Source organism: Lolium rigidum, chromosome 7 (assembly GCF_022539505.1).
Source record: "Lolium rigidum isolate FL_2022 chromosome 7, APGP_CSIRO_Lrig_0.1, whole genome shotgun sequence".
NCBI lineage: Eukaryota > Viridiplantae > Streptophyta > Magnoliopsida > Poales > Poaceae > Lolium > Lolium rigidum.
The window spans coordinates 249,159,045-249,180,873 of NC_061514.1; the positions used below are offsets into that span (position 1 = coordinate 249,159,045).

The 21,829-nt window shown below is 41.9% G+C and overlaps 1 protein-coding gene across 1 annotated transcript; it reads left to right on the plus strand.

Annotated features, from left to right (window-relative positions):
- The first annotated feature begins 1,732 nt into the window (after positions 1 to 1,732).
- On the plus strand, positions 1,733 to 5,104 carry LOC124677913 (septum-promoting GTP-binding protein 1-like). The gene is made up of 6 exons (XM_047213853.1): positions 1,733 to 2,336; positions 2,742 to 2,862; positions 2,945 to 3,041; positions 3,159 to 3,198; positions 3,413 to 3,496; positions 4,601 to 5,104. The coding sequence occupies exons 1-6, from the start codon at positions 1,956 to 1,958 to the stop codon at positions 4,763 to 4,765; spliced, it is 888 nt and encodes a 295-aa protein (XP_047069809.1). The 5' UTR covers positions 1,733 to 1,955; the 3' UTR covers positions 4,766 to 5,104.
- Positions 5,105 to 21,829: the final 16,725 nt, after the last annotated feature.

Consider the following 21,829-nt stretch of genomic DNA (forward strand, 5'->3'; position numbering starts at 1 on the left):
TTTTGGGGTTGAACGTGAGTTGTTGTTTATTCCATAAACCCTAGGTACATATTTATAGTCCGGTGGACTTTCTAATGAAGGCGTGCACTAAACCGTGCACGACCAAGATTCTATCTCTTAACTAAAATACGATCTAATATATTACAGATACACGGGCAATTAAGCCCAACTTGGTATAAAAGGCCGATTCACGTATTCCTTCTATATATATTTCTTTATGTCCCTCTTGGTCGCGGCCCACCTCTGACTCGGTTAAATTCCGGTGATAACACACATGCACATTATAAATGAATAAATATTATGATAAATATAACAGTAATTTTCACTTCATATATCAAACTTAGAATTGTTTGATTGGTAAAAAGTGTTGAAAAGACTTACTTTTGGAACAAGCTAGTACTATTATATATAAAAACGATAAATAGTATTGTATAAAATGCTATGGTTAGTCACTTTGCTTTAAAAAATGTTTACATCCTATTTCCGAGGACCTCGAAAGTGTGGGGGGGGGGGGGGTTCCTACATTTCATAATTAAGAATAGAAATGGCCCCTTCTTATAACGAAAACAAGATGTGAACCCTACACGAGTGTCGAGTTTTTTCAACAAATCATCATAGAACATAAGCACCGCATGTGGATTAGTCCCAACCTAAAGGACATCGAGACGAAATAGGCAAAACATTAACAACACGACACAAGTGGTGGAACATCTACAACCAAGCTAAAAAAAATATCTAAGATACGCAACAAAACTCGATGTTGTAAACCTACACAACAGCGCTAACACCAACCATTGCACAACAAGAGACCAAGTAATCCTCCACTATGGCATTCGCCACTTAGCACAATGTCATTTCTTCACCATAGTCTCGTTCTTCCGAAGCGCATCAATGGCCTTAACTGAAGTCGCCGCAACTCTTGTCATTGGACTAGGTATTCGTCTCCAATAGCCCTAAAGGCGAGTGCACGCGTCTAGCCCAGGGCCAAGGCGGGAGTGTAAGTACCTTTTGTAGTAAACAAACCAACGACTATTGATAAGCCGAGTAATGTTCTGCCCCCGGTCCATAATAAGTTTCGGAGGGAGAATATCGAGTCAAGCAAAATAAAACAACAAAAATATACTATGAGACTAGTGGAAGCCCAAAGTCCTTGAACATAGTTGACTCTAGTTCATCTGGACTTTTGTTCACACATCTGATGAAACAGTTGCAGAAAGTCAAATTTACACACATGGCACGACTTGAGCTGACCAGGCTTGGCATTGAGGTAGTAGGGCTTTGGCAAGCCCGACCCGGCCCAAGGTTTGAACAGGTCCACTCCTAGCATCAGCCGCAACAACTTCTAGAACTTTTTTTTTGTGTGTGTGCCATGCCATCGCAGGCGAGAGCGAGAGAGAGGTTAGAGCACGCACGCTGAAATCGTGAATGTATCGTCGTCATCCAGATTTCATAGTCAGACTGCTACTGCATGCCATGTCTCGTTGTGACCGTGGCGCTAACGGGTCAACCACCACCTCCCCTCTCCTCCACCGTCCGGTCGTTACCGCCATCGGCCATCGGCCATGGACATGACATCCACCACGACGACACGTCGTCGTCTTCCTCAGACACCCATCCTACTAAACAACCCCATTCACCGCATCTCCTTTCCCGGTTCTTATCTCGCCCGCGCGCGCCAATTACCCATGCACGACTAGGAAAGCCACCGAAGCAAGCGTACCTTGGCGCCGTGCGAGCGTGCGTGCCATCAATCCACCATCCATGGCCATGATCCCTCCGCCGTAAGCACACACCAAAAGCATCGCGCGCGCGCCCAACCAGCCTTTTTATAGCGCCAGCTCTTTGTTTAGCCAGCGATTCCCAGCTCTTAATACCGCGTCGTGCTGCGGGCGCCTCCTTTCTTTTCCTCCTCCCACCTCCGGCCGCACCGGGGCGTGCATGGGCGCCGCGGCGCCATGACCACGACGACGGCCTCCATGAACGTGGCGCCGACGCAGCTATGCGGCGGCGGCGCGCGTGGCAGGGCCGGCCGCCGGCGCAGGCCGGCCGTGCTGCGGCTCGACCTGCGGTGGGCGCGCCTGCTCCGCCTCGCCGTCGCCACCAGGGTCGTGCGCCTCGTCTGGGACCAGCTGCTCGCCTGCTCCTCCTGCGGAGGGGGCGGTGGCGGCCAGTACCGCCGCCTCGGCCCGCCGCAGGCCGGGGACGTGCTCACCCCCGTCCCGCTCGACGACGAAGGCTTCCCGGCGCCCGACGCCGACGCGGTGGACGCCCAGGACGTCGTCGGCCTCAAGGTCAGCTTGCTCGGGGATTGCCAGACCGGCAAGACCAGCTTCATGGTAAGCACCTTCTTCCTCCTCCTTTCCTTCTTCCTTGGTTTTGCCGACCTGCTTGCTTGTGTAATCTCCAATTTATTAGCTGGTTTGTTATTGCGGTTATGTTTGTTGCCCGTCCGTGCTTTTCTTATTCAACCCTAACTAATTGTCTAAAGTAGTCAAGAAACGAGTATTACAATCTATGTTTGTTTGCCAGTACAACCTACAGAGGACATTTCCTTCTCATAGAATGCTATAGTATTGTGCATTCGCAACTTCCATTTTGACCAAGAAACCACCAAAGTGTGGACCTGGCACCAGCCTTGAAAATGCATCACAAATTCACCATTCATTCAGCCTGCAACTGAAAGTAGCCTGCCGATTCAGCTAACTCATCATTCTTGTCATGGTCATTCATCTCGGCTGCAGGTTAAGTATGTCGGAGACGGGGAGGAGCAGAACGGGTTGCAGATGACGGGCCTCAATCTCATGGACAAGACGCTGGCGGTTCGGGGCGCTAGGCTCGCCTTCAACATCTGGGATGTTGCAGGTACTGTGTGCACAATTGATGCAGACACCAAATTGTCCTTTGCGTTCATCCAAGTACAGGGATCCTGAATGTTTTGATGCAGGAGACAGCCAGTCCGCCGACCACGTCCCGATCGCCTGCAAGGACGCCGTGGCCATCTTGTTCATGTTCGATCTCACCAGCCGGTGCACGCTCACCAAGTTAGTATTCACATCAATTTCACGGCATTGTGGGGCTCAGAAAACTAATTCTGAGTTCATTGGATTTTTGTTTCCGTCACCAGGTGCTTATTGCTGCTTTTAATTTGATTGATGCAGTGTCATAGATTGGTACGAGAGGGCAAGGAAGTGGAATAAGGTTGGTGCATTGCTTGCTGTAATTTTTCTTCAGTTCTTTGGATTTTATTCCCTGCATGTTAGCTGTCTCCTATGCTATAGCTGGATCATACTGGCTGTGCATATGGAGAAACTTTGGTCATATGTTTTTATTAATCACATCTCCAGCTGCATAACGAACATTGTTCGTGGTTCTTGTACTGTACTGAACATAAATTTCTTTTTACATCTGGCAGACGGCTATTCCAATCCTAATCGGAACGAAGTTTGATGACTTCGCTCAGCTTCCTCTTGAGATGCAGTGGACCATCGTTAACGAGGTACTGCATTTTATAACGGTTTGTTGTGATCAAAATATGGTTCACCTTTTGTCTTTATGTCTTGGTCACGGGCCTTCTGCATCTCCAATGTGGTTACCATAGAAAGATGAGGCCATGCCTTGGTTCTGACGGCAGAAGTTGGGGCTGCGCTACCCATGCGTGTTTCATCAGAAACAGCGCAGATTTAACAAGAACCATATTTTTTTTATCTTGGGCGAGTCTTTCTATGGTCACCGATTGGCAGTGCTAGATTTTAGTTTTGAGTACTAGTCAGAGGCCACAAGATTTTAGTTTTATCAGAGCCACTGGTATCCCAGGCCTGGCGTACCCGAGTGACAGCGACAATAGAGCCCATATCAAAACCTGAATCGAGTACAGGGGACTAATTAAGACTGATCTAATCTGAGACAGAGTACCACACCACATATGAATGTCTATTACTGCACATTGAATTGAAGACGGTGGGTCTTGCTTGTCAGGGTAATCGCCAAGTAGGCTTGGTCGTCGGTGATGAATGTTTTGTCAAGCACAACAAACAAGATGAAGTTCACTGACGGTAGAAAAGAAATGTCGTAGCAGATATTGTTTTCATATCTTGTCTCAACAGCCACAGGTCGAAAATCTTTCAGTTTCAGAAAAGCAAATTATGCGGATTTTTCTCCAGCGTGGGCCGGAGGGTACAGAATGTAGATTGATGGTCACTTCTTACTCGACATCTCAAGCCAGAAAAGCTAGCCGCATCTAATAAAGAAAAGAAGTTCCATCATCAAATCATTCAGAATGAAAAGAAAAGAAGAAAAGTTCACTGGATATATCTTTGCCATATATAGGAGCTTCTTGCATAAGATTAAGCTAGCTGCATCTCTTAAAGCATCTGTGTACCTACCGTGGACCCCTTTGAGTACTATCAAGAAAAGAAAGGAAAACAAGAAAAGTTCAATGGATATATCGTGCTATTATTTAGCCAATAAAAGGAGAATCATGCATAAGATTAAGTTAGCTGCATTCCTTTCCGCATGTCTGTACCTACTGCAGACCCATTCGAATTGAGACTTTGGTGGAGTTTTATAACATGCAATGCTGACAGTGTTGGTTTGTTGGCAGGCCCGAGCATACGCAAGAGCGATGAAGGCGACCCTCTTCTTCTCGAGCGCGACGCACAACATCAACGTGAACAAGATCTTCAAGTTCATCACGGCCAAGCTCTTCAACCTTCCCTGGACGGTGGAGCGCAACCTCACCGTCGGCGAGCCTATCATAGACTTCTGATCACAACTGACCCCAGTACTAGATACACAAACACGGCCCCACGCCATAGGAGGAGGCCCTTCGCCCCTCCTTCTCCAGCTACTAACCAAGCTCGCGCCTCTCGATCGGTGTCTGGTCGATCGAGGCTGTCAGGCAGGCAGGAAGGCAAGATGCGCAGCGTTGTACAATGTACATAGGTGTATGTTGAGGTGCATCCCTCCCTTCTCCTGAAGAGGTAACCGCGAGATGTCCGTCTCGCATCCCTGTATGTATAGGAGGAATCCATGTAATATACACGCCCCTTTTTTCCCCTCTTGACAGGGCTTTTATATATGCAAATAGTACCTAGCTTAGTGGCAACCACCGAATGATGCACAACACGTCTGCTCTTCAGAGTAGTGGAGAACACGTCGCAGTTGGTAGCTTGGTTAGATTTTTTCTTTGCGGTTGAAGTTTCGCCGCAAACAGATGAGCGCCGAGAAATAGTTTAGCTTCAGAGAAGTAGAGCTGCAAATAAGGTTTGCCTGCCGACAGACTGTGTAAGGAAGCTGTGTAGGTCATTGCTAGTAGTTTTTCTGAAGTATCATTTGACGAAGGATGTGTCCTCGTAGGGCAAATACTGTATCTCATAAGCTAATTAGGCAAGCTAGCTAGCCAGTCTTGTTCTGGCAGATTACCTCCCTCTTGTTTGGTTGGACGACCTGCCGGCTGCCGCCTTAGGTTGCTTTGCTTCTCTGTTAATACATAATGTAACTGTCGTTTGAGCTGATAAATATCAAAAGGGCAATGTTTAGCACCGTCAGAAATCATTTGCCTGTCAGACATGCTGGCTTTGTTCCGGCTCCATCACAACCTATTTTGCTTGTCTGGATTTGAAACCTTGTACGCCTGAATCGTTGCGAGCCCATGATGTACACACATTACAAGTAAAAAAAGTCTACAAGTCTATTAATTCAAGGCCCACTACTTACCAAACTAGTGATTCAGCCTTGAGAAGTTCAAATTTCCACGCGAGTTTACAACTTCCGGGTACAAAACTCAAGCGTTCAATCTTTAAGCTGGAGGGTGCTTACAGTTAAACACGCTCTTTGAATCGTACACTCCTCAAAGTAGCACACGAGTTCTTTTCAAATTTGGGAGCTTTTCATTATCACGATTTCTGAACCGAAAGATACATGTAGCCACATACTCCTTACAAGCTCACAATCTAAAGAAAAAAGCTTAATAAAGAGGTTGTATCGGAGACTGACGTTGGCGAATGGAAATTCGTCGAGGAAAGATTTCAGAAACGTCTAGGTAGTTAAAAAGGCAAATTATTGTCCCTTGGGGGAGATTGATTCTCGTAAATGCAGTACTTACTAATATGATACGGTATATATTTGAGGCTTAGACACTGGTATGGTTGGGCTGGGCCAAGCTAGGGATTTTTAGGTTGAGCCAGGCTGCCCAAGCCAGGGTAAACTCTAGAAACATCCATTAAGATATTTGCACAAAATTCTCGAACAAGATATAACTTTGTGCAAGGACACTACAATTATATTCACTGATTAGCTCCATAACTTAACTCAGATAAATATATTTTTTACTTTGCTTAAACTTATAGAAAAATGTTGTGTAACAAAATATTTCCATAAATGATCCCAAAATTTACATGATTAAATTATTTTTGTGATTAATTAAATATCTCTTCACTCTAGCATGAGAAATTTTTGTTGCAATAAATAGAGATATGTGAAACATTGAACATGACATCTTAACGTTTGGATACACAGTTACATTCTTCCTTTTTCTACAGATGTATGAAACACATAATTCAGAATACTATACTGAATAATGTATTGATCAGAAAATATGGAATACACCTAGCTAGTGATGGAAAAAATTATTAACAAAAGTAAAAATGTTTGGTATAAATATAAAAAAATTGTATAAATGTTGCTGGCCGTCTGGCCAGTTCGGCCGTCGCTGCAGTCTCGCATGATGCCCTCGAGTTGATCGAACGAAGACAGATCCCACACGGCACACGCAGTCGGTTCATCTCCTCTCGACCTCTCCCAACTCTCTGTTTCATCCTGATGATAGGAGCCCCGTGCGGCCGCGCCCAGCTGCCCAGGCGAACTTGATGACTTGAGTCGCTTGATGCCAAGAGTTTCTCCTTGAAGCATTCAGCCCCACTGCAATTGATTTGTTCGTCCAAGACTGGCAGCTCCACTAAGTGAGATTTCCATCCCCTTAAATTTTTACTGGAAATGTAAGAAGACAAATAGAGTCTCTATATTTGATGTTTTGATTCTAACTAGTAACTATATGTTCTGCTAGGATGGAGAAATATTATCCAAAAAAAAAGATGCATTTGCCTCTAGTACGAATTTAGAGACACAGAAAAGGGTATTGAACTTGATATGGATGATATTGTTGTTGATCCAGCTCTTAGAAAACCAGTTTATGAGTTTGATCTGAACATTAGAGATGAAGCTAAGAGAGCATATTTGTCTATGGGTCCATGTCAACCATGTGGCCATGCTTTTCCACGAAAATTGCAAGGGGGTCAGATGAGGGGATTTATAAAAACATGGTTTAACATATTTGATTGGCTAGAATACAGTATGCAAAAAGATGCAGCTTATTGCTTTTATTGTTATCTCTTTAAACCTGCAAGGATTGGTAATTGGGAAAATGATACATCCACTGAAGATGGTTATGTTAATTGGAGGCAGGGACTTGAAACTTTCAATACTCATGTTGGAGGACCTGATAGTGCCCACAACAAGGCTAGGAAATGTGCCGCTGGTTTCCAAAATCATACACAAAGTGTGGCGTATGTGTTGTCCAAGAAAAGCACGGAGAGAGAGGAGAAATACAAAGCTCGCTTTCTTATTGTTTTAGGTATTGTAAGATTTCTTCTTTTGCAAGCTCTTGCTTTTCGTAGACATGATGAATCATCAAGCTCAAGCAACAAGGGTAACTTTCTAGAGAGGTTGGAATGGTACAAAAGTAAAGATCCTAAAGCTGCAAGTGTTCTTGGTGTAAATGCTCCCAAGAACTGTCAAATGATAGCTCCTGAAATACAAAAAGATTTAGTGAAGGCTTGTGCACATGAGACAAGGAATGTAATTATTTCTGAATTTAAAGGGCGTCTTTTTTCGGTGCTTGTTGACGAGTCTCGTGATAAATCAATAAAAAAGCAAATGGCGGTGATTTTGAGGTATGCACCAACCTTGGTATTGATGTTTCATTTCTATCTTTCTATCAAATGTCGCTTAATATAATCTCTAAAAAAGTGTCGCTTAATAACTTTTTTCATGTAGATATGTCAATGGTAAAGGTGAAGTGATTGAGAGGTTTCTCGGGATTAAGCATTTTCCTGATACTACATCATGTTCTCTTAAGATAGCATTGGATGCTATGTTTACCAAATATGGTTTATCTATTTCACAATTGCGAGGGCAAGGATATGACGGAGCCTCTAATATGAGAGGTCAGTTTCATGGGTTGTAAAGACACATATTGGACGAAAATCCATATGCTTTCTATATACATTGTTTCGCTCACCAATCGCAACTTGTGGTTGTTTTTGTTGCCAAGTATTGTACTTATGTTGAGGATTTCTTTAATAATTGCACTTTGCTTGTAACCACTGCTAGTGCTTCATATAAGATAAAATATCAACTTCTCCAAGACCACCATGACAAATGGAATTCAATTTTCATATCATCTCATTTATATTTATGATGTTTGTTCTCAGTACTATTTGTTTTGCATATGTGCAGATTGATGTCTCAAATGGATTCATGCTGATGATGTGTCAACTACAGGGATATATATCAACGTCCTCATGGTATTTCTAGAGAGGATGCAATAGTTTGTGTTTTTTCTTTCATCAATCAGCTATTTATGTTTTTGTCTACATTTGCAATGTACTTTTACTATGGTAAATTTTGGTTACAATTGAGGAGAAATTTTACTTGCAATTAGTTAGCACCCCCCTTTGGTCGTTTCCGGCTCCGCCACTGAGTCTCCCACACTGTATTGGCGAAGGCTTTCAGGCAACACATCCTTGTTCAGCGCCAAAACAACCTATGTATTTGTCTAACACAGTCCATGAGGATGAGCTCATATTGAAATGAGCCGGATCATTGTGGGTGCTCACGAGTCAGTTGGTGCCGTGCTTGGATGCAGCCCACCAGTTGTACCATTTCCCAACTATTATCGACTCCTTCAGCCAATTTGGCTTAGTTTGGATGGGGTTTCATTATTATTCTAAAAAAATCTCCCAAGTCCACGAACCAGATCTATCAACTACAGGAACTAAGTGAGTAACTTGAGGAGCCCTAGAGATTTCCATACAACTTGTGCATGGTGGTAAGTAAACATCAAGTGATGAATATCTTCATGTCCTCGAGCACACACCGAACACTGCGAGGCAACAGAGATATATCAATCTGCAAAAATAGCCATGCCAGGGTTGTACCATGTAGAGCCTTCCACGGAAATACTTTTATTTTCTTTGGTACTTCCGGTTTCCACAAATTCTCCACACTAGATTCTGAGGATGAGCCCAGATCGTCCCTCCTACTCAGACTATGACACTAATATGATTTCACACAAGATATCATCCAAACCTTACCAAGGAGTAAGATTTTGTCATATGCTAGGCTATAAAATAGTTTTGTCCATATTCTCACTTAATAGGATCCGAATAATTCTTAATACATCAAGAGGATCGAAGAGCACTGATACGTCCCAAACGTATCTATAATTTCTTATGTTCCATGCTACTTTATGATGATACTCACATGTTTTATACACATTATATGTCATATTTATGCATTTTCCGGCACTAACCTATTGACGAGATGCCGAAGAGACAGTTGTTGTTTTCTGCTGTTTTTGGTTTCAGAAATCCTAGTAAGGAAATATTCTCGGAATTGGACGAAATCAACGCCCAGGGTCCTATTTTTGCACGAAGCTTCCAGAAGACCGGAGGGGACACGAAGTGGGGCCACGAGGCGCCGCCACAACAGGGCGGCGCGGCCAGCAAGGGGCCCGCGCGGCCCTGTTGTGTGGGGCCCCCGTGGCGCCTCTTGACCTGCCCTTCCGCCTACTTAAAGCCTCCGTCGCGAAACCCCCAGTACCGAGAGCCACGATACGGAAAACCTTCCAGAGACGCCGCCTCCACCAATCCCATCTCGGGGGATCCAGTAGATCGCCTCCGGCACCCTGCCGGAGAGGGGAATCATCTCCCGGAGGTCTCTTCATAGCCATGATCGCCTCCGGATCGATGTGTGAGTAGTTCACCCCTGAACTATGCGTCCATAGCAGTAGCTAGATGGTCGTCTTCTCCCCATTGTGCTATCATGTTAGATCTTGTGAGCTGCCTATCATGATCAAGATCATCTATTTGTAATCCTTCATGTTGTGTTTGTTGGGATCCGATGGATATTGAATACTATGTTAAGTTGATTATCAATCTACCATATATGTTATTTATGTTCTTGCATGCTCTCCGTTGCTAGTAGAGGCTCTGGCCAAGTTGATACTTGTGACTCCAAGAGGGAGTATTTATGCTCGATAGTGGGTTCATGCCTCCATTAAATCCGGGACGATGTGACGTAAAGTTCTAAGGTTGTGGATGTCTCGTTGCCACTAGGGATAAAACATCGATGCTTTGTCTAAGGATATTTGTGTTGATTACATTACGCACCATAATTAATGCAATTGTCTCGTTGTTTACAACTTAATACTCGGAGGGGTTCGGATGATAACCTCGAAGGTGGACTTTTTAGGCATAGATGCATGTCGGATAGCGGTCTATGTACTTTGTCGTAATGCCCTGATTAAATCTCATAGTACTCATCATGATATATGTATGTGCATTGTTATGCCTTCTTTATTTGTCAACTTCCCAACTGTAATTTGTTCACCCAACACCTGCTATCTTATGGGAGAGACACCGCTAGTGATCTGTGGACCCCGGTCCTATTCTTTACATCTGAAACACAAACTGTTGCAATTGTTCTTTACTGTTCTTCGCAAACAACCATCATCATCCACACTATACATCTAATCCTTTGTTTACAGCAAGCCGGTGAGATTGACAACCTCGCTGTTACGTTGGGACAAAGTTCCGTGATTGTGTTGTGCGGGTTCCACGTTGGTGCCGGAATCCCTGGTGTTGCGCCGCACTACACTCCGCCACCAACAACCTTCAACGTGCTTCTTGGCTCCTACTGGTTCGATAACCTTGGTTTCTTACTGAGGGAAAACTTGCTGGTGTGCGCATCATACCTTCCTCTTGGGGTTCCCAACGGACGTGTCATATACGCGCATCAAGACTATTTTCTGGCGCCGTTGCCGGGGAGATCAAGACACGCTGCAAGGGGAGTCTCCACTTCCAATCTCTTTACTTTGTTTTTGTCTTGCTTTATTTTATTTACTACTTTGTTTGCTGCACTTATATCAAAACACAAAAAAATTAGTTGCTAGCTTTACTTTATTTACTCGTCTTGTTCTCTATATCAAAAACACAAAAAAATTAGTTACTTGCATTTACTTTATATAGTTTGCTTTATTTACTACTGCTAAAATGGGTACTGTTGAGAATACTAAGTTGTGTGACTTCACTAGCACAAATAATAATGATTTCCTATGCACACCTATTGCTCCACCTCGCTACTACAGAGAGAATTCTTTGAAATTAAACCTCGCTTTACTGAATCTTGTTATGAGAGAGCAATTTTTTGGTGTTAGTTCTGATGATGCTGCTGCCCATCTTAATAATTTTGTTGAACTATGTGAAATGCAAAAGTATAAGGATGTAGATGGTGACATTATAAAATTAAAATTCTTTCATTTCTCCTTAAGAGGAAGAGCTAAAGATTGGTTGCTATCTCTCGCCTAGAAATAGTATTGATTCTTGGACTAAATGTAAGGATGCTTTTATTGGTAGATATTATCCTCCCGCTAAAATTATATCTTTGAGAAGTAGCATAATGAATTTCAAGCAATTAGATAATGAACATGTTTCTCAAGCATGGGAGAGAATGAAATCTTTGGTAAAGAATTGCCCAACCCATGGACTCGACTACTTGGATGATCATCCAAACCTTTTATGCAGGATTGAATTTTTCTTCGCGGAACCTATTGGATTCAGCTGCTGGAGGTACCTTTATGTCCATCACTTTGGGGGCGGCAACAAAGCTTCTTGATGATATGATGACAAATTACTCCGAATGGCACACTGAAAGAGCTCCACAAGGTAAAAAGGTAAATTCTGTTGAAGAAACCTCCTCTTTGAGTGATAAGATTGATGCTATTATGTCTATGCTTGTGAATGGTAGATCTAATGTTGATCCTAATAATGTTCCTTTAGCTTCATTGGTTGCCCAAGAAGAACATGTTGATGTGAATTTCATTAAAAATAATAATTTCAACAACAATGCTTATAGGAACAATTCTAGTAACAACTATAGGCCATATCCTTCTACTAATGGTAATAGTTATGGTAATTCTTATGGGAATTATTACAACAATAATAGGAGTGTACCCCCTGGTCTTGAAGCCATGTTTAAAGAATTTATTAGTACACAAACTGCTTTTAACAAATCTGTTGAGGAAAAGCTCGATAAAATTGATATTCTCGCTTCTAAGGTTGATAGTCTTGCCTCTGATGTTGATCTTTTAAAATTGAAAGTTATGCCTAATACGGATATTGAAAATAAAATTGTTACTACAGCAAATGCCATCCAAGTTCGAATTAATGAGAATATTAGATTGATGGCCGAATTGCATGCTAGGTGGGAAAGAGAAGAAAATGAAAAACTTGCTAAAGAGAATAATGTAGCTAAAGTTTGTACTATTACCACCACTAGTAATGTTAATGATTCACATGTTGCTACACCTCCTACTATCAATGGTAAAATAATTGGTGTTGGCAATGTTACTACTCCTAGTGCAAAGCGTGCAAAATTGCCTGAAACTGCTAAAACTGCTGAAATTGATAAAACTCGTCGAAATTTTTCAAAATATTGGGGATAATGATCCCATTGCTGTAGATCATAATGGTTTAGACTTTGATGATTGTCACATCTCTGGAGTTATAAAGTTCTTACAAAAGCTTGCTAAAAGTCCCAACGCTAGTGCTATAAATTTGGCCTTTACAAAACATATTACAAATGCTTTCATAAAAGCTAGAGAGGAGAAACTAAAACTTGAAACTTCTATTGTTAGAAAGTTAGAAGATGGTTGGGTGTAACATCCCAAATTTTCAAAACAAAACAAATGAATTTCCCTAGTTCCAAATTTTGGAACCAACAAAAACTTTTATTAAATTAAGTGTGATACATAGTGATCTTGCTTAATTCTTGTGCTATTGCCATGATTGCTTGTTATAGTAGTTTGAAATTATCTTAAACCCTAAACCTCACCCCTCCTATCACCATACTAGTTAAAATAAAATAAAAGGAAATTAAATAAGAAAAAGGCATATGTGCCTATGGCTAAAATTATAAATCTTTACTCTAGACTTTTCCACTTTAGTTAGAGGATTGGAAATGCTTCATAAACCTTATATAGTACTTCTTAAATCATTTCTAAGTTGAAACCAAAAAGAATAAAAAGAAAACTAAAAATGCCATAGAGGCATATGAGAGTAAAATAGTAAATAAGGGAATTTAAGAAAATTGACCCTAGGACTTATTATAAATGGAGGGATCACCTCCATATATCATGTCAACACTTAAACAACACCATTGTGACTCAAACCAAGTCAACTTAAAAATAAAATACCACCTATGCATAGAAGCCTATGTGACACATAGCCATTTCACTAAAACTTGACCTATGACTTCAAACCTTGACCAAATGGTACGAAACCATCTATAAACCCCATATAACACTAAATGAACCCTAACACATGTTCAAGTGAAGCAAGAACAACCCTAGTACAAGTTATGAAAATTGGACACCTCATTCCTTATGTGTTAAGGCCAAATTTGCAAATCTTTGAACAAGACCCTTTGATTTAGTTTTAATGCTCTTAAAATGTTTCTAAACTCATAAGAACCACATTAGAGTCAACCAAAGTCAAATCAAATGGAGAGAAATCAAATAGGGAGAAATTTCCCAAAATTCACTCACATACACATATGCCAAAATGCAAATCTTCCACCAAGGCCAAATTTGCTTGCCCCATTGTTTCTAAAATACTTCAATATGATAAACTAACACAATTGCATCATTGGATCAAGAATCAAATCAAAAGAAATCAAGAATTCATCATACATATGATAATGGTCATTTTGTCACTTTATAAAATGTTCCCCACTTTACCCCTCTCGTATTTCTCAAATCTCAAACTAAACTGGGTCAACTATGACCATGTCATCCAAGACCATGTCAAGGTCAACAACTTTCATGTTGACCATCTCTCGCTAAGGTTGACTAGGTTGACCGGAAAGACGAGGGACAAGTGGAGACTTTGGATTAATGTGAAGATGACCCCCATTTTGGAAATCTCACAAACCACCACCAAAATGGACACCACCACCACCATTCCATCACTTTATTTATATAATTGAATTGCACCAAAAAGAATTTCGAAATTTGAAAAGAATTTTCATGCGGCCATTTCATCAAACACATGGCAGCAAGATCTTTGTTTCATGTTACATGCTATTATCCAGAGGATTTTGGCCTAAACCCCTTTCAACTCGTGATGATCACCACCCTCTGCAACCCCCGCATCAAGCCAGGTCCTTGCACCGTCGATTAAAGCGTGGAGAAAACCTAAACTAAGCAATGCCGTGCACCATGCCGGCCATGCTTGCCACTCCTCTCTCCGGCCTTCCCCTCTCACTTTAACCATGTCACGCAGCTCCCCTAGCACACAAGGACGAAGCGTACCAAGCCCTAGCTCTCCAAGCCAAAGCATTGGCCGAACCAGGCGCGCCCATGCACGCCCAGAAACGTGCCAGGCACGCGGTGACCGTGCCCCGACACGACCCTGGGCGCCGCAGTACACGTCCTCGCCCCGACAGCCTCGTCCTCCCCTGCCAAGTCTAGAACTGCGTTGAGCACCTACTTCCCGCCCCCGTTTGAATTCAAATTTGGTTTAATTCTTTTTCATTTAAAGTGCTATCAGATGCTTTGCTAGAAATCAAATATCTCCAAATCTACTTAGCCATTTTTAGTGAATTTCATATGGTTGGAAAGCTTATGAAATTATCTATCCAATGCCACTGGATTCAAACCAATATCTGTCGTAGAATTAAAGTAGCAAAATAAACAAGACATAGACTTTTCTGATTTAGAATAATTATTAAAAATCAACCCTTTTGAATTTTGAGGTGATTCCACCTCTCATAATTCACATTTCACAAACTCTAATTGTTTATGTAAAAAGATGCTATGGGTTTTGTACATGATCATGGGCTAGAATCAAAATATTGGCTATGTAGTCAATACTAGTCCATTTTAAACTATACCAAATTTTAGAATTTAAATCTATGAGGTGTAGCACCTCATTTAAATCATTTTCTCAAGTATTATGAAGTAATATGAGGACCTCTACTGCATAGGTTCATACTTGCTCACTTGTAGAATTTAAATCAAATTAGTATTTAAAATTGCCATGGTTATTTTAAATCACATGAGATGATGAATCTCATTTAAATCACTTTTCTCAAATACTAGTGTGAAGTGTTGACCTTGGTCAACATGGGATCATCACTCGGTTATGTGAGAAGATTAAATATTAAGAAGAATTCAATGAGAGGAAATTATTTCTCCCCAAACTAAATAGAAACCCTAACTCACATTTTCAATGAGAGGAAATTATTTTCCTAATATTAAATAAAGAAACCCTAGCATAATTTGTGAATAAATGTTAAGTAGTGGTGCTAGATCATTTGAGTGAGCCATTAAGGCTAATTAAGAGTACTTAAGTATTGTTTGGTGATTGTATCCTCGTTTTCGTTTTTAGACGCTAGTACCGTAGACTATCAAGAGGAGGAGGTATTCTACCAGGAGGAAGAGCCGTAAAACTTTGATCAATACACCAATCAAGGCAAGCTAACACTCTTGCAAGGTTCCCTTGTGCAAAGCTCTACAAGAGCAAGGCACCAACCTTTTTACTTTATGCTTAATGCTCCTATCCCAAGTTTTTACTTTACAAGCTTTTCTAAATTTTGTTTATCAAAGTTTACCTTTTGATTCATGATTCACTTGGTTTAGATATAGAGTAGAACAAGGGCATCAAAGTTAGCCTAGAGCAAGACAAGTTAGTTAGCACCCCTCATGACTAGTTGCTATTGCTAAACAAATAGAATTGACTACTCTAGATGGGATCATGTGAAATGAAATGACTTTGAAAAACCTTGGAATGATGATTCATTCTATTGAAAGATTTTGAAGGTGAATATGACTGGTGAATGATTTGGTGAATTTTACAAAAACTGATGGTTGGGTTCGGATGCGATACCATTCCAATTTGAAAGTACCCCCACAATACCCAATATGGGTAAGGGCTTAACTAGAAATTTATGTGCTTTAGTATGGGTTCCCTCTAAACAAGCGTCATCGGGGTTAGGCCGAGGGCTGCCTCTACAACAAACAAAACAATACGATATGACGTGGAATGAGGTGAATGTCCGGCCCAAGCCCTGTGCAGTTCCCGGTTGATCGCGGTTTTCACCGGGAGGCCAAGCTCATGGGGAGAGGTGCCTATACTAGAGTATGTAAGTGAAAGGTTATGGTTGGTAGTCCGCATACGGAGTATGGTAAATCAGTGGCCGCTTAACCCCGACGGATTATTGCAAATATTGTGGCACAAGTGTACGACCTCTGCAGAGTGTAGAACTATTCGAATAGCCGTGTCCACGGTTATGGACGGTTGGGAAGGCCATACTGTTCCGTCATCAGACCATTTTCAAAAATGTGACATATGACTTGGGACTTGAATTTGAAAGGTGAATGGTGATGTTGAATTGAATCACAACGAGTTGTGGGAATGACACTAATGTTCCCACTTGAGTTAGTTTAGCAAATGAAGAGTCTTTTCTAAATGTTTATGAAATAAACTTGGCTTTATGCAAATAAACTTAGAGCTTAGCACCCCCTTACTATAGTTGATAGTGCTTACACTAGTATTAGTTTGCGAGTACTTTAAAAGTACTCATGGCTTTGTCCCCGGCTATTCAAATGGCCAGACTATGAAGGTGAACCGCAGTACGAGGAAGATGGACAGCAGGACGTCTACGACAACTAGGACCGCTCCTGACGTCAAGCGTTGGCCTGTGGATTAGATAGCCACTACTACTTCGCTTCCGCTATTTGTGATGTTCGTTGATCGATAGATCAACTACTATTGTAATATTGGATCATGTGATCTACCTTTGTAAGACGATTATGTGTTGTAATAAATGATGACTCTATGATATTCAACTATTATGTCTCGCAACAACAATATTCCCGGGATTGCGATGTACGGCATAATAGGCATCCGGACTTAAAAATCCGGGTGTTAACAAGTTGGTATCGTAGCCATTGTTTGACCTTAGGAGACCCTAGTTAGAATGGACGTCCGAAAAACTTAGTTTCAAAACCAATGAAGTGAATATTTGTGAAAACATATTCTCACTCTTACCCTTGAGATCTTTTCAAAATAATAAATCCATGCTCTACTTTTATTTGAAATGGTACATAAAATTTTGCACACTTGATCACTTCATTAACTTACTTATCCTAATTGCTCACAGATGGAGTACCAATGGGAGTCCTATCAGCTTGGTTCCGGAGGCGACCTAAGGTTCGAAAAGGAGTTGAAGCAACTCGGTTGACCATCTAGGACACCCGTATCCCGAATTCTTCGGAATACCCCTCAAAGCTCGTTAGGAGAACCACCTCGTGGGACGTTTCTACCGATCTACGAAGGAAGCTTGATGCCCCGGTATGGGAAACCATATGGTTTTCTGTAACGGGAAACACTTGGAAGGAAGGGCTAGACAAAGCTATGCAAGAAGCAATTTTCCGTCTGTGTGGGCAAAATGAGGACAAGATCAAGAACACTCGTTTCATCTACTACCCAAGACATGACTCCATGGGAAGACCGATGACCATGCCCCCACCACAACCAAAGATGAACCCCTATGAAGCCCCTCAGGACTTCAGGCAGTACAAAACCCTCAGGGATTTGGACAACGCCCTCGCCTCTCGCCAAGCACCTTACCCGTGAAGACGCAGAATTCCACCCTGAAGAGTAGTATCACCCAAGCACTTAAGTAGGTGTGAGTTGTATCAGGATCCCCTTGTATCGTAGAGCGATGAATGGTTCTTCAAACCAACGGTGTGTTAGCTTTGTAATGTATGATGTTTGGTATGAATGAAAAAGTGTTGTTGGTTTTTACCCCCGCAACACTACTCAAGTTTTCAATTTATGAACTTCTTAAACTTTAAACAAAACAAACCCTAGAAATTTCCCTCTTATCTTATCATCTACATCAATGTTCAGATGGCCCCACCAACCCGCAACACCACCCAGGATGCCATGATGCAACTGCTGCAGACAATGATGGCAGACCGAGAAGCCGAGAGAGCTGAACGCCAAGCCAACATAGCTGCACTGCAACAGATAGCTCAGAACAATCAGGGCCACGGAAACAATGATCACCCTGGATCAAAGCTGAAAAACTTTCAGCACACCAACCCACCGATGTTCAACAAGACTGAAGAGCCCCTCGATGCTGATGACTGGCTCCAGACCATGGAGAACAACCTCGAAGTTGCGGGAGTTGAAGCCGCGAGAAAGTACTCGTTTGCCACCCACTACCCGTCGGGACCTGCCGCAGCCTCGGTGGACAAGTGCCCGCGCAATGAATGCGGGACGGATGATGACATGGGAAGACTTCAAGCTGAAGTTTAGCAAATACCATGTGCCCCAAGGACTGATCAAGAAGATGAGAGACGAGTTCCGTGAACTCAAACAAGGAAGGATGTCGGTGGTAGAATACCGCGACAGGTTTCTCACTCTGTCAAGGTACGCCCCGGATGAGACCGACACCAATGAGAAGAGAAAGGAAAGATTCCTGAACGGACTACACGACGAGATGCAGACTGTGTTAGTGAACATCCCATTCGCTGACTTAGAAGCTCTGGTAGACTCAGCCATACAGATGGAAGGAAAGCTGCATCAGGCCAATGAGAACCGCAAGCGCAGAATGATGAACCATAATGGACCCCACCATACCCAGAAGTACCGCAATAACTCCTCTGGAGGATTCACCCCCAGAAACAACAGGCCACCCGCTCGTACTTATCGCCCCAACTACACCAACAACGCCGGAGGACCCCGAAGCCCGGAGGAAACAACAACAACAACAACAACAACAACAACAACAACAACAACCACCCCAACAACAAGCAACAACAATGGAAACAACAACCACACCAATACCGCCCCAAGGACAGAAGCAACGCCATCCCCGTCAACCCCAAGGACAAGTCCACGATCAACTGCTATGAATGTGGAGTTGTGGGCCACTACTCCAATGAGTGTCCCAAGAAGCTTGCTAAGATCGCCGCCAACATCTGCTGCACCTGCCCAAGCAACAGCGTCGCTTCGCCGGTAGAAGGAACCGTAACAACAACAACGGCCGCCTCTACCAAATGATCGCCATCGAAGCTCGTGAAGCACCCCGAACATGCCAAGTATGTCTTCCTCGTTAATAAAATGCTCAATCTCTCTTAGGAACTTAACTTTTCTTAAAATCTCGGGACGAGATTTGTTTAAGGGGAAGGGTTTGTAACATCCCAAATTTTCAAAACAAAACAAATGAATTTCCCTAGTTCCAAATTTTGGAACCAACAAAAACTTTTATTAAATTAAGTGTGATACATAGTGATCTTGCTTAATTCTTGTGCTATTGCCATGATTGCTTGTTATAGTAGTTTGAAATTATCTTAAACCCTAAACCTCACCCCTCCTATCACCATACTAGTTAAAATAAAATAAAAGGAAATTAAATAAGAAAAAGGCATATGTGCCTATGGCTAAAATTATAAATCTTTACTCTAGACTTTTCCACTTTAGTTAGAGGATTGGAAATGCTTCATAAACCTTATATAGTACTTCTTAAATCATTTCTAAGTTGAAACCAAAAAGAATAAAAAGAAAACTAAAAATGCCATAGAGGCATATGAGAGTAAAATAGTAAATAAGGGAATTTAAGAAAATTGACCCTAGGACTTATTATAAATGGAGGGATCACCTCCATATATCATGTCAACACTTAAACAACACCATTGTGACTCAAACCAAGTCAACTTAAAAATAAAATACCACCTATGCATAGAAGCCTATGTGACACATAGCCATTTCACTAAAACTTGACCTATGACTTCAAACCTTGACCAAATGGTACGAAACCATCTATAAACCCCATATAACACTAAATGAACCCTAACACATGTTCAAGTGAAGCAAGAACAACCCTAGTACAAGTTATGAAAATTGGACACCTCATTCCTTATGTGTTAAGGCCAAATTTGCAAATCTTTGAACAAGACCCTTTGATTTAGTTTTAATGCTCTTAAAATGTTTCTAAACTCATAAGAACCACATTAGAGTCAACCAAAGTCAAATCAAATGGAGAGAAATCAAATAGGGAGAAATTTCCCAAAATTCACTCACATACACATATGCCAAAATGCAAATCTTCCACCAAGGCCAAATTTGCTTGCCCCATTGTTTCTAAAATACTTCAATATGATAAACTAACACAATTGCATCATTGGATCAAGAATCAAATCAAAAGAAATCAAGAATTCATCATACATATGATAATGGTCATTTTGTCACTTTATAAAATGTTCCCCACTTTACCCCTCCGTATTTCTCAAATCTCAAACTAAACTGGGTCAACTATGACCATGTCATCCAAGACCATGTCAAGGTCAACAACTTTCATGTTGACCATCTCTCGCTAAGGTTGACTAGGTTGACCAGAAAGACAGGGACAAGTGGAGACTTTGGATTAATGTGAAGATGACCCCCATTTTGGAAATCTCACAAACCACCACCAAAATGGACACCACCACCACCATTCCATCACTTTATTTATATAATTGAATTGCACCAAAAAGAATTTCGAAATTTGAAAAGAATTTTCATGCGGCCATTTCATCAAACACATGGCAGGCAGCATCTTTGTTTCATGTTACATGCTATTATCCAGAGGATTTTGGCCTAAACCCCTTTCAACTCGTGATGATCACCACCCTCTGCAACCCCTGCATCAAGCCAGGTCCTTGCACCGTCGATTAAAGCGTGGAGAAAACCTAAACTAAGCAATGCCGTGCACCATGCCGGCCATGCTTGCCACTCCTCTCTCTCGGCCTTCCCCTCTCACTTTAACCATGTCACGAGCTCCCCTAGCACACAAGGACGAAGCCAGTACCAAGCCCTAGCTCTCCAAGCCAAAGCATTGGCCGAACCAGTGCGCGCCCATGCACGCCGTGAAACGTGCCGAGCACGCGGTGACCGTGCCCCGACACGACCTCGGGCGCCGCAGAGACACGTCCTCGCCCCGACAGCCTCGTCCTCCCCTCGCCAAGTCTAGAACTGCGTTGAGCACCTACTTCCCGCCCCCGTTTGAATTCAAATTTGGTTTAATTCTTTTTCATTTAAAGTGCTATCAGATGCTTTGCTAGAAATCAAATATCTCCAAATCTACTTAGCCATTTTTAGTGAATTTCATATGGTTGGAAAGCTTATGAAATTATCTATCCAATGCCACTGGATTCAAACCAATATCTGTCGCAGAATTAAAGTAGCAAAATAAACAAGACATAGACTTTTCTGATTTAGAATAATTATTAAAAATCAACCCTTTTGAATTTTGAGGTGATTCCACCTCTCATAATTCACATTTCACAAACTCTAATTGTTTATGTAAAAAGATGCTATGGGTTTTGTACATGATCATGGGCTAGAATCAAAATATTGGCTATGTAGTCAATACTAGTCCATTTTAAACTATACCAAATTTTAGAATTTAAATCTATGAGGTGTAGCACCTCATTTAAATCATT

What these genes read in the sequence shown, in the direction of transcription:
- LOC124677913 (XM_047213853.1), top strand. Translation starts at nt 1,956, where the DNA reads ATGACCACGACGACGGCCTCCATGAACGTGGCGCCGACGCAGCTATGC. An exon ending in CCGGCAAGACCAGCTTCATG is followed by an intron (nt 2,337 to 2,741) that starts GTAAGCACCTTC and finishes TCTCGGCTGCAG; the next exon opens with GTTAAGTATGTCGGAGACGG. An exon ending in CAACATCTGGGATGTTGCAG is followed by an intron (nt 2,863 to 2,944) that starts GTACTGTGTGCA and finishes GTTTTGATGCAG; the next exon opens with GAGACAGCCAGTCCGCCGAC.